The 13,137-nt window shown below is 43.2% G+C and overlaps 1 protein-coding gene across 1 annotated transcript in view; it reads right to left on the bottom strand.

Annotated features, from left to right (window-relative positions):
• Positions 1 to 328: 328 nt before the first annotated feature.
• Positions 329 to 13,137, bottom strand: part of LOC143842873 (cytochrome P450 2J2-like) — a 35,559-nt gene continuing 22,750 nt past the window's right edge. Inside the window, exons 5-10 of the mRNA XM_077348162.1 lie at positions 11,654 to 11,814; positions 9,346 to 9,522; positions 8,678 to 8,819; positions 7,754 to 7,941; positions 6,546 to 6,687; positions 329 to 1,825 (exon numbers count right to left, since the gene is read on the bottom strand). Of these exons, the coding sequence (XP_077204277.1) occupies positions 1,635 to 1,825; positions 6,546 to 6,687; positions 7,754 to 7,941; positions 8,678 to 8,819; positions 9,346 to 9,522; positions 11,654 to 11,814 (1,001 nt within the window). The 3' untranslated portion in view covers positions 329 to 1,634. The remainder of the gene's footprint in view (positions 1,826 to 6,545; positions 6,688 to 7,753; positions 7,942 to 8,677; positions 8,820 to 9,345; positions 9,523 to 11,653; positions 11,815 to 13,137) is intronic.

The raw sequence follows: 13,137 nt of genomic DNA, 5'->3' as shown, positions 1-13,137 counted from the left end.
CCAATTGGGATCCAGTTGTATCCATGGCCCTTTAACCAAGGTTATTAGTCTCACCTGTACCTCATTTGTGGGGGAACTATCTATAAAATACGGTATATAGAATTTTTTTTATTGTGTATTTTAGGAAATACAACTCAATAACATTGGAGCAGGTGCCTATGAGATACCTTCTAAGTTGATTGGTATTCAGCCTTGTTCAAACTGAGGTATATTTTGAAGCACATTTCATTTAATTGTATAAGCTTATGAATAACATGTTTGTATGGGCAAAATTGTTAATGTGAATAAATACATGTCTTTCAGAATATACATAGACAAGCAATCACTGAAGAAATATTGGGGAAATGGGTCTGAATACCTGCCCCCCACTGCTACTGTGCCTGCAACGATCAGGGTTCACAGCGGAACGATAGATTCTTTTAATTTCATTTGTTTTAACAGGAGGTTCATAAAAGACTCTTGCTTGAGTTTGCTTTCTCAGGTGGATGCACAGCCAACATTGGCCAGATTGCTCATTCCCATTACATAGACCTCCCCTTATTAATGAACTTAATTATAATTGATTCATTAATTGTTGACGTATTAATTAACAATTGAATAGTAGCATCTCTAAAGATCAAAGTAGAAGTAAGGCTTGCTTTGGAATATACTATTGAATAAGCTTGTTTTCTTACTTAGTTCTGAGAAATGCCTGGTTCTACATGTCCCCAAAACTGTATATTCTTAACAGCCCTCATAGTTCAGAGTTGCTACCAAGGAAGAGTGGTGCTTCTATGAAAAGGTAGGCAGAGGCAAAGACTTATGAGGTAGAACTTCTTGGGGTCACCAAGAGTTGGTTGTGATTCAACAGCACCCTTTACCTTTTTGACTTCTGTGCAGCACATTTATTTTGATTTATTTATTTATATTTAAATTTGTATACCGCCACTCCCAGCAAGCCGGCTCACGGCCATTCACAATAAGAATAAAAACAGCATACAGTAAATCACATCCTTAATAATAAGCCTAAAAAAAAATCCTCGATTACCCCAAAAACATAATTGAAACACCATAGAAAATGACAGTATACACTATTTAACATTAAACCCTTCTCCTCACACATTGAACCATTGGGACCGATACAGATGGCAATACTGATTGGCAGTTTGGTGGAATAACATCGGGTTCCTGGTGCAGTTTAATTCCATGCACCAGAATTGGGGGGGGGGCAGAATCCCACCCCCCAGAATCAATGCCCGGCCCTAACCAAACGCTTGGTGGAACAGCTCTGTTTTGCAGGCCGTACGGAACTCAAGGGCTCCCATCAGGGCCGACAGCTCATCTGGGCCCTGCTTTAGGCCAGGCATACCTCCCGGGGCCCCAGGACTCTTGGCAAATTCATACCCACAGGGGGGCATAAGGAACTAGGCAGCCCCGTAGGTAATTTACATGCAGACTTCAAAACCACTAATAAGATTACTTATGAGGCAATAGGAAGAATTTAGCAATGGCAGTTCTACCTAAATTTACCTTGAGGAAGCATCTGTCGAGTTCTGTTAGAGAAAACAAGGACTGAATTAATTGAGCAGGTGAGAGACAGTGTAGGATGAAGCAAAGGTTTTAATGGAGAAATGGAACACTCTGATTTGTTTAGTTTATGATGAACTGCTGCGGGGAACAGCACAGAGCTTATAGGGGTGGGGAGCTACTGATGCACCAACTATTGGATCTGTGTTGAGTTCTTTCACTCCTTCTGGCAGCTGGAAAGTGAATGCCCTCAGCAGGTTGGCAAAGAAGATGAAGAGCTCAACCCTTGCCATCTGCTCTCCCAGACAGACACGGGCCCCTGCAAAGGAAACAAAGGAAGGCAACATGTGAGAGAGCTATTAATGTGTATTGTCTACAATGTATCATATTGATGACCATCCATTTTGTTCTTTGGTTTACAGACCATGAGCTGATGGGCCAAGACTTGTGTTGCTGCAACTATAAGTCCTCCATACCAAATGCCAAACTTTCTCTCTTCCTAATAAAGCTATCTAAATTCCCGATTTCTTCCTAAGATGCAGCATTTGAAGTGCTTAAATGGGAAGAGTTCTCTCTCCATGGAGAAGGACATTCTTTACATGCAGAAAAACCCACATTCCATTCCTGCCTTCATTACTTAAAGCTCTCAGGTAACCAGGGAGGTCTTCAATATCCCCATATTCTTGCTCAAGATTGCTCTAGAATGTTAGGGACTTAGAAAAATTAAAATGTAAAAGGAGAACTTTCCCATTTAATTTATCTCGAGAGGAATTTGAGGTGCTTAAACTGTTACAGTCAGACCCAAATAATATTATCAAGCCAGCTGATAAAGGGGGTGGCATTGTCGTTATGAATTGGTGTGATTATAAAAATAAGCCTGTGAGTTATGATTGTATCAACATGGTCATGAGAATTATAAAAATTGTAATTCATGAAGGTCTGGGACTGGGTTACATTAGTAAAAATGAAGCTGTGTTTTTGGAGAATAAGTATCCCAGAATACCTCACTTATATATATTGCCAAAAATTCATAAACCAGATCGCCCTCCTAAGGGACGACCAATTGTATCACCATGTGGATCATTTATTGAACCTCTTGCTAAATTTGTGGATTTTTCTATTCAGCAAACTTTTTTTTCAAATTGTGAGACCCTGCTCAAAGATACCACACACATAATTAATTTAATTCATAAATTAATCATTCCGAAAGGGGCAATCTTACTATCCATGGATGTGACTTCGCTTTATACAACCATCCCTGTAGAAGAAGCCAGAGTGGTAGTACAGAATGCACTGGACCAGAGGCAAGAACTGAGACCACTAACTCATTTCCTATTGGATTTCTTGGATTTAATTTTGGAACATAATTATTTTGAGTTTGATAGAGAATTATATTTACAGGTACAGGGGCTATCGATGGGGTCCCCAGTAGCACCGTCCATAGCTACTTTGTTCATGCTAGATTTTGAAAGCAAATGGCTTCTGAATGAGAATCTTAACCCATTCAAATCAGACATATTTTTTACACCAGATTCCTTGATGATATTTGCATAATTTATTTAAATGGCAAAACTGTGATGCAATTTATTGAGTGGTGTAATAGCCTACACCCTTTAATCAAATTTACAGGTCAACATAGTTCTTCTCAGAAGACTGAAGATGGCGCCATAAGGAAGCTGGACTTCTGTTCAGCTCTTAAGCCATGCCGAGGGTCAGGAGCTTCTGCACCTGGCTGACCTGAGCAGATACGCAAATCTGCTCACCGGTCGCCCCAGGAACCGGGAACGGCATCCTGAGGGTCCTACAGATCCGTGGGGAGATACCGAACTCCCCGGATTAATAGCGGCCTGAGCTCAAGGTCACGATGGCGTCTTTGTCACAAACAACTTTACAAGCTTGAAACGACCAGCTGATCTTACAATCTTCCCAGACCATCATTTACCAGATCGACACGAGCAGAAGCTGACAGAAGCTGGAATCTGCAACAGTAAGAATTGAAAGCTTTCTGGCTTTTCTCTCTCTTCTCCCACAAGCTCTTCCCTCCCCTCCCCCTCAACCAATTCACAAGCGAATTCCTTCTTTCGCCGAGTGAGAGACTCCCAGCTAATTATACCCATTAACTAAACGTAGTTCTTCTCAATTAGCCTTTTTAGACACTTTGGTCACTTTTGATCCCCAAGGTAAACTTGTCACAGCCTCATATAGGAAATCTACAGATAGGAAGACACTGCCTCATTATAAGAGTTTTCACCCCTCACATCTAAAAAGGAATCTAAAATGGGCAATTTCTAAGACACAAGAGAATAAACACTATGCATTATATGAGGAAGCGTCTGAGGCATTATCATTAGCACTAAAACAATGTGGATATCCTGAAGGAGTGATTTCTAAGACAAGGACCAGAGCTAATTTGAAGGGAAGGGAGGAGCTGCTTCAATATTGCCAACGGAGAGAAAACATGAAATTCATCTGTGTGTTTGATTTTTCTTATTTTGCCTCAGATATCAACAAAATATTGCAGAAACATTGGCATTTGATTAGTGACACTCCAGGTTGTGAAAATGGCTATAGATTAGCATGGAGGAGAAGTCATAATCTTGGAGAGTTGGTAACAAAGAGGGAACAGAATAAGGAGGCAGGTGAAACCATTTTACCGGTTGGAAACTATAGGTGTGGCTCATGTATATGCTGCAAGTACTTACTACAAATTAAAGAATTTGAACATGGTTTTTCTGTTAAAATCAATCAATATATTAACTGTTTGAGTAAGAATGTAATATATGCTATAAAATGCCCTTGCTCCAGATTGTATATTGGAATCAGCTCTCGCCCCTTGAAGATACGAATCCAGGAGCACCTGAGTAGACTAAGAAATCACCTTATGGATGCACCTTTGGTCAGTCACTTTGAAGAAATGGGACACGCGCCAGAAAGCCTGCAATTTTTTGGACTTGAACAACTCCATCATCAGGGACGCAATAAAACAGACATGAACAGACTCTTAAGACAACGTGAATGTTTCTTTATATACTCTTTTGATACACTTAGCCCTAGAGGACAGAATACTTCTTTAGAAATGTCTTGCTTTCTGTAAGTTTTGACTTTGGAGTACTTTTGGGTAATAGTAGTGTTTCTGTAAAAGAGTAGTGTAACTTTAAGAATATTACTGTGGGGCCTGTTAAGATTTTGTATTTATAACTGGATAGTAGCCCTAAACCATTGGGAATGTTTTTTGACTGACATTCCCCACAATACTTTACAGAGCCGGTGGCCTATTTATATATAAAAATTGGTTGATAAGAGTATAAGATAAGGTGCGATACTACAAACTGGTTATGGAGGTATGTGGGAGTAATTCTTTACTGCATTGTTTAAACTTAAATTTAATTTTATTAATTTATACATTTTGTATTTAGGAATCAACCACTGAAGAAAAATTGTGAAAATGGAGTATATCTAGAAACCGTTTTGGTTGGTCCTTAAAAAATTATTGATATATAAAATTTATTGTACCAATTGCCTTGGAAAGGTTCTGTTTTTCTCTGTTTATGCTCTAGAATGTTAAGCAAAAAATACAAAAGTGAAGAAGTGCCTTGTTATGTCCAAGCTAGCAACATTTAACACATTTTACCTTTCAGTTCGTCTATATCCAAAAAAGAAATGGAGGCAGTGACAGATTTTATTTTCCTGGGCTCCAAGATCACTGCAGATGGGGACTGCAGCAAAGAAATTAAGACGCTTGTTCTTGGGAAGGAAAGCTATGGCAAATCTAAACAGCATCCTAAAAAGCAGAGACATCACCCTGCCAACAAAAGTGGATCTAGTCAAGGCTATGGTCTTCCCAGCTTCAATGTATGGCTGTGAAAGTTGGACCATAAGGAAGGCCGAGAATTGAGGCTTTTGAACTCTGGTGCTGCAAGGTGAAAAAACCAGTTGACTAGCAGGTGGCGACTCAACCAGAGAAGACACGACTCCAGCTTTTGGCATATAACTTGGCCGCAGCCGTTTATTAACAAACCACCCTAACGTAGGGTTGGCAATATGTAGGTAAGGGAGCCTGACCCCTTCAGCCGCCCGACTGCTTGTTTCGAACCGCGGAGCCCGGCTCCACACCTCACTCCCAGCCGGGAGGATGGGACGACTTCCGCCGCGGAATCCAGGGAAGCGGCTGCGAGGAACCCAAAGGGTGTCCGCCTCCATTGGTGTCCCTCCGCCACTTGGCCCCCCCGGGTCCCTGGCCTCCCAGCTGGGTAGGCCGCGCCCGGGACACTGCCAGTCTCTTTAATGAGACCCCCACCTCAGGGAGTCCCGCACGCAGACGGGTTCCCTGCCAACAGGCTCCCTACCTGGCATATCCAACTGCGACAATAATTTTAACAATACCAATAAAGAACAACCATGGGGAGGGAGGGCGGGTGTCTGTCCCTACGAGCAGCTGGCGCGAAAGAGGGCGGGCGCGCCGGCTGCGGCCTTTTTATAGCCGGCCGCCCCGCCCCTCCTCAGCCGCGCTCCAGCATGGCCCGATGACGCCGCCTAGAGCCGCGTCCCCGCTGGGCACCCCCGCCGCGTCAACAGCGGCCGCGCCGAGCCGCGGCCGCAATTTAGTCCTAGTGGAGATCAGCCCTGACTGCTCCTTAGAAGGCCAGATCCTGAAGATGAAACTCAAATACTTTGGCCTCCTCATGAGAAGGAAGGACACCCTGGAGAAGAGCCTAATGCTGGGAGCGATCAAGGGCAAAAGAAGAAGGGGACGACAGAGAAATGAGTGGCTGGATGGAGTCACTGAAGCAGTCGGAGCAAACTTAAATTGACTCTTGGGAATGGTAGAGGACGGGAAGGCTGGGAGTATCACTGTCCATGGGGTCACGATGGACAACTTCGCAACTAACAACATACCCCAAAATCATCAAACTAATCTTTTTCATATATTTTTGGTAATTTAGTGATTCCTAAAAACATTCTGTCCTAGAAGAAAGGATCCCTCAGTGTAATCCTCCAGAGAACCCTGTGAACAGCTGTCAATCACATTTTGCACTTACCTGCGCCAAACGGAAGAAAGGCTTTCCTTTCCACAAAATTCCCGCCTTTGTCCAAAAAGTGATTGGGGTTGAATTCCTCTGGTGTTTCCCATTGCTTCGGATCAAGAAGAGCAGAACGTAGATCCGCTATAATAACAGTCCCCTGGAAGACAGAAACCGTTGCTTCAGGATGTATACAATCAAGGCCATTGCTCTTGTCTAGTCATTGTCCCAGGACAAATATTTGCAGTTTCTGAGGATTGTTTGAGGTCTGGCAGGAGATGGGGGGGGTGGGGGGTGGTAGCAACATTTTGGCCCCATCACAATGATGACCACATGGAATGATTATGCACAATGGCGGCCTGGTTTCTCGGAGCGAGGCAGCATGTCCCGCCATTTCCTTTTTATGCGCGTGGGATGAAATTCCTCATATTTACATCTGTGGACCTAATGAGTGGCAGAGGGGGTTGGCTTCTGCCGATGGGAGGGTTCCTGCTGTGTGTGGGGGAGGGGTTTGGCATCCCTATCATTTCCGGACCCCTCAAAGATCCGGAATTGCCCAGCCATTTCCAGCTTTTGATGACCCAAACTGTAACAAAAATTAAAATGATGAAAGAAATTAATGTAGCAACAGCCTGATAGTTAATGTTTGTAATTTTGAGACCGCCATTAGAGCTTTTTTGAACCCCCAAATTGTCCACGACTGTTCGAACGATATTTGCAAACAGAAAATGAGATATGCAGCTGCAGGAACAGTATAGGAAAGGAACTGGATCAATTTTATGTACTCTGTTGGCCACAATATACCAATAAATAAATAAATAAATAAATAAATAAATAAATACCCTGTTTCACTTCCGGGTTTCCCTCTTCAGTCCAAGTGAGGGATGCCAGCTCTGGGCTGTGCAATATCTGAAGACATTTGGGGTGGAGCTGAAAATGGGTGGGATTTAGGGCAGGGAGGGACTTCAATGGAGTATCATGCAATGGGGCCCACCCACGAAGTAGCCAGTTTCTCCAGGGGAACTGATCTCTGACACCTGGAGACGAACAATGATGCCAAGGGATTTCCAAGTCCTACGTGGGAACTGCCAACCCTGGGCTCAAATGGGAAGCTAGGAGATTTCAGTGGGAATATAAAAACTACCCTCCTTCTTCTTTAGACATATACATCTTTCAGAGATATTACTCTTAGGATCGAGAAGGGCAACCAGAAGCAAATCCTGTACCTTTGGGATAAGGAAACCCCGCATGTTCACATCTTTTGAACATTGTCTGGGGACTCCAAACAACAAGATATACTTGAAACGCATGATCTCATGTATCACAGCCTTCGTGTAGGGCAGTTTCTTCTCATCTTGGTAGTGCAATAGTTGAGAGGAGCCTAAAACATCTTGGATTTCCTTGTGGACTTTCTCTGAGGAAAACAATTTTAAAAACCCCTTCATTATTAGCCCCGCATTTTCCTTTACCCCGTTCACGAAACAATGAAACTATTCAATATCACGTATTCCAAATACTGGATTATTATTATTATTATTATTATTATTATTATTATTATTATTATTATTATTAATTATTATTAATTATTATTAATTATTATTATTAGCATCATTAGCATCATTAGCATCATTAGCATCATTATGTTTAGTATGTTTATTATATTTATATTTCCCGCCTCTCTCTATAAGGTTCAAGGCATGCAATACACGTTGAGCCGCAAGCTTGGATCAAGAAGCAGCACATACAGAATTAGTTTATAAAAGAAACAAAAAAAGAACCAGAGCCCATTAATCCAAATTGGTCCTCATGACCAGCATCCTTAACAAAAGAAGAACCTGAGAAATGGGTCTTCTGCCTGCTGGCTAGGAGTTATGGAATACAATGTAGAGTCTACCTTTTTATTTATTACACTGTTCAAGTGAAAAAATCCATAACAAGTGTGCATAATCTGGAAATCATGTCATCCTTTTTCCCATCCCTATCATATGAGATATCATAAGTATGATTGGAAGTAGTGATGTATCTCTGATGACACCGTGTTTCCAAATCTAGAAAATAGAGACTTAAATTTCAACCCTATAATCGTTTTAAACTGTTTTGTTTTGTTTTTTGGAATGTTATTTTAAAGTCAATACAGAAGCCCTTCTTGCCTTGGATGTCTGGATGATTTGCCATGAGGAGCAAGGCCCATTGCAGTGTCAAGGTGGTTGTTTCAGTTCCTGCTACGAACAGGTCAAGGATGCAATGAATTAGATTCTCCTCATTGAATGTAGAGTTGGGGTCATTCTTCCTCTGTTGTTCATGGAAAGAAAGTGAGATCATATTTTCAACATAGTGAGATAGCATTCTGACTCTGAAGCCATGGGTAGAAGAGTCTATAAGATGTTCTGAGGAAGCATCAGATCAATTGGCTTCACACCCAAAGTGATGTTCTGCTAGAATCATGAGCTTGGTCCCAGGGTCCAGGCAAATTTTGTCATCCAAGGTCAACCACCAGGACAAAAAGCAGTGATACTGATAGAAATCAAATATATTCCCGAAAAGAAATAGAATCTGACAAAATTAAATATCAGTTCATCGATGAACAAAATATTCAAAGCCTAGGGAACATTCCGTTTACTGACCATGCAAGACCAACGTGTCTTTCTCAGTATTCCCTTTAAGAAAATGTCATATTTACAGAATTACAACAGTCACTGTATATTTGACTTGCCAGTGCCTGGGTTTCAAATAATGCAGATAATGCAGCTTGCATGTACTATCAACTTTTTCCTTCTTCTTGAATGTATCTGATTTCATGTAGAAGGTGACTACTTACTTTTTTCATCTGAAGTAGATAGAAATCAATGAAATCTTGTGGCTCATGGACAGCATGATACTTCTTATGTTTTTCTATCTCCTTCCTTGCAAATGAAAGCACAATCTCTGCATCTGCTAAGGCCTTCTTGTGAGGCCCCGGAAGGTGTTTCATGATCCATGGGTAAAGTTCATAGAGCTAGAAGGAAGATGAAAGCAAAATCCTATCAGTACGGTCAGCTGGCTCAGTCTGCAAAATAATTGGTGAGGTTCTCAAATCAACATCCCTGCTGAGAGGCATAGAGGCTGAAGAGTGTAGACCAGCCTTGTTGTCTTGAGAGGTCTGCTCCCTACCTGGTGCACGCATCAAGGTTGTCACAGAACGGCTGGACAGGCTCACCACAGATTATTACCCCTTCCTTCTCATCCATGTATGAACAAATAATACTGCCCAGCACAGCATGGAACGTATTAAGACAGACTTTGTGGATCTGGGGGGAAAGCTAAAGGAACTGGGAGCTCAGGTTGTGTTTTCATCAGTCCTTCCTGTAAGTGGCCCTGGCTTAGGAAGGGAGAGAAAAACCATGCAAGTAAATGATTGGCTACGTCACTGGTGTCATCGGGAAAGGTTTGGATTTCTGGATCCTGGTCTACGATGTCAATATGAGGAGCTCCTATCTGGAGATGGAGTGCACCTCACAAGGGATGGAAAAACTATTTTGGGGAGAACCCTTGCACACCTGGTGAAGAGGTCTTTAAACTAAATCCAAAGGGGGAGCGATATATAAATTCAGAACCTGGGTTGAGGGCAAGAACTGGCGATGGGAAGATTGCAAAGCTACAGGGAACAGCACATAAGCAGGGAACTACTAACTTCCAAGGAAGTTCAAAAGCCAAAACCATGGGGGGCACAAAGGATGGATTGTGATGTCTCTACACTAATGCATAGAGTATGGGAAACAAGCAGGAGGAACTAATAGTCCTAATAGAAGAAGGGGACTATGACCTAAGAGGAATCACAGAAACTTGGTGGGATAATACTCATAATTGGACAACTAGAATTGAGGGGTTAAATCTATTCAAAAGGGACAGAGATACTCCTAGACCAAATTACACGGTTCTCAAAGGGGGGGGGGGAACAGTGGTCATGGGTGACTTCAATTATCCAGATACATGTTGGAAGACCAACTCTGGTAAAAATACAAACTCTGCTATTTTAGACCTGATACTCATTAATTGGGAAGAACTGGTGGATGAAGTGCAAGTAGTGAGCACACTTGGTAGTAGTGATCATGTGATTTTGGAATTACTGTGGGTCTGATCTTTTGCTGTCAACAGGAACCAGTCCTAGCTATTCTCCAAGTGACAACCGTCAAGATACTTAGAGAGCAATCACTTCCCTTCTCAACCTCTTCTCCAGGGTGAACATTCCGATGTCCCTCAGCCTTTGAGTCAACCAAATTCTTTTGACCAAGCAGTCATCTTCAAGCAGTGGTTCTCAACCGCCCTAATGCCACGACCCCTACAACAGGGGCAGGGGTGGCGCGTGCACACGTGCCACCAACGCTCCTGCTTGCCACGGCACTTGCCAAGGTGCTGACCTCCTCCACGGCTTCCATGAGCTCCAAGGTGGCACGGAGGAGGTGTCATGAACCCCTGGTTCCTGCCCTGATTTTTAGACTCTGTTCGCAATGTCCCAAGTCTCCTGCCAGAATTCTGGCATCCCAGTGAGATGGGAGAGCACCGCCCCACCCCTATGCTCAGCTTGCATTTCAAAGGCTTCTCCTTGCTTCCCGGACATCTCACTGCCTCTCATCTTCAAGGTTGTCTCCCCAGAGCCCATAACAACAGATGGGGGCAATTGCTTTAACAGAGCTCCATATCAAAGGGTGCTGTGATCCTGCTTTCCCACCCAGGCTGGTGTCTTGCCTTGCCCCATTTTCCCACAGCCCAAGTATATTGGCCCTGCCATTCCCTAACATGGTGCCTGTCAAAATTCGCTGTCTGTGAGCATATGCAACATATGGACCTTTCCTTGCTGACCTCTACCCAATAAGGATTTAAAGCTTCCTACTGGAGCCCGAGAGTGATATCTTTGGAGTGAGTTTGCTGGAGGTTCAACGGCTTGGTTCCTGACAGGAGGCCAACGCCATGCAGCCACTGCCGCCCCTAGCGACCCTTGGGAAAGGGCTGAACAACCCCTCAAGTGGTCACTCACAACCCCCATGTTGAGAACCTCTGTCTTAAAGGGTTCATCTTAAAGGGTTCATGTCAGGAAAGGATATCTAGGGCTGCCTGACCTAACAGAAAAACAAAAGAAAATGACTTACAATATGACTGGAGCTATTTATAAATTTAGACACATATTCAACGATTTCCATCAACTTGATGAATTCTTTATCTTCAACAGGAAACCCGTGTCCAAATGCCATAGCACAGATCACATTGGAGATGGAGTTAGTGATGGGCATTGCAGGGTCAAATGGCTGTCCTGAAAATAAAATTGGTTACAAAATTTTTTCCCTCTTTGGTGAACACTGAGGGTGATTCTGCACCAATGGTGTGCTGGTGCATTCTGGTAGAGCTGCAAACCCCGCCACTTTCTGTGTCCCCATTGTGGCAGCAAACCTGGTACACTCTGAATTTGTGCATCCTGAAGGACATAGCCGTGGTGGAATAGTTCTGCTGTGTGGGGAGGCACAATTTTTTTACAGGAAGGTTGAATTGTGTCAGAACACAATCCCATTTACCTGCAAAAATTGCCCCCCTTTGCCCCATAGTGGCACAAAGTGCTGCAGAGCTGAGTGGGTATTTTCTGTTGCCTATGGGCCTCTGCCAGGCTAGGTCCCATTGGTTGCCGGAGCACCTAAAGGAACACAGAAAACATCCACGTTCCCTTAAAGTGGGGCAACAGGAGCCTAATGCACTTTGGGCCCGTGAGAGGCCCACCCCGGTGGTGACATCATGTGGAAATGGGGATTAGCCCTGCTGCCATGTGACCACCCTCCCAGACGTTTCTACCTGTGCAGAATCAGCCTCAGAGTGGATGTTATAGTGAAATAAGAGAAACAAAACTGAGCTGTTGACAAAGAGTGATTTATCCTTTTAAAAACACTTTAAAATGTATCAAGGTATTTCCTAAAACATATACCTTAGACAAATATACCCTCACACCCAACCACAGCAGGTTTTAATAAAGACTGTTCTGAGATGTCTTTTAGGATACAACTTCTTCCTTAAGATCTCCAGAAATCATGAGATCCACAATATGAATAGACTAGAGGCAAAGCCTTTTGCACCCAGGAATACAATGAGCGCTAGCACATATACCTGTACTGTTACCTTACTGGGTTCTGGTCCTCCTCACCCCAGTTCCACACTGGATCCTGAGATCCAATGTGGGAAAGTCATTAAAGAGTAGCACACTGTAATCTCAAGAGTTGATTCCTCCTTCATATGCAGCCAGCTGGGTTGCCAAATTCCAGGTCCTGTTAGGGAGGACTCCTCAGGGGAAAAGCCTTCTCAAAGCCCCCAACTTCACTGGAGGCTGAGCTGGATGAGAGCTTAGTCCAGCCAAATGTTAAACAGGCAAAGAGTTCTGACCAGCAGGAGGGAATTGAGCTGCAGAGCTTAGATTTCAAAGTTGTTGCAGGAGCTCCTTATTCTCTGCCCAGCCTCCAGCTGCAGCTCCCTGCTTTGTCAACACACCTGATTCACCTGCACCCATTAAACAATGCCACTTATGTACTGGAAGAGAGCTCCAGTATAAAAGGAAACATACCACGTCAACACAACTGTTGACTACAAAAGATGG

The sequence above is a fragment of the Paroedura picta genome, chromosome 8 (assembly GCF_049243985.1).
Source record: "Paroedura picta isolate Pp20150507F chromosome 8, Ppicta_v3.0, whole genome shotgun sequence".
NCBI classification, from domain to species: Eukaryota; Metazoa; Chordata; class Lepidosauria; order Squamata; family Gekkonidae; genus Paroedura; species Paroedura picta.
The sequence above is the reverse complement of the archived record's forward strand: the minus strand, read 5'-3'. Positions and strand labels throughout refer to the sequence as shown.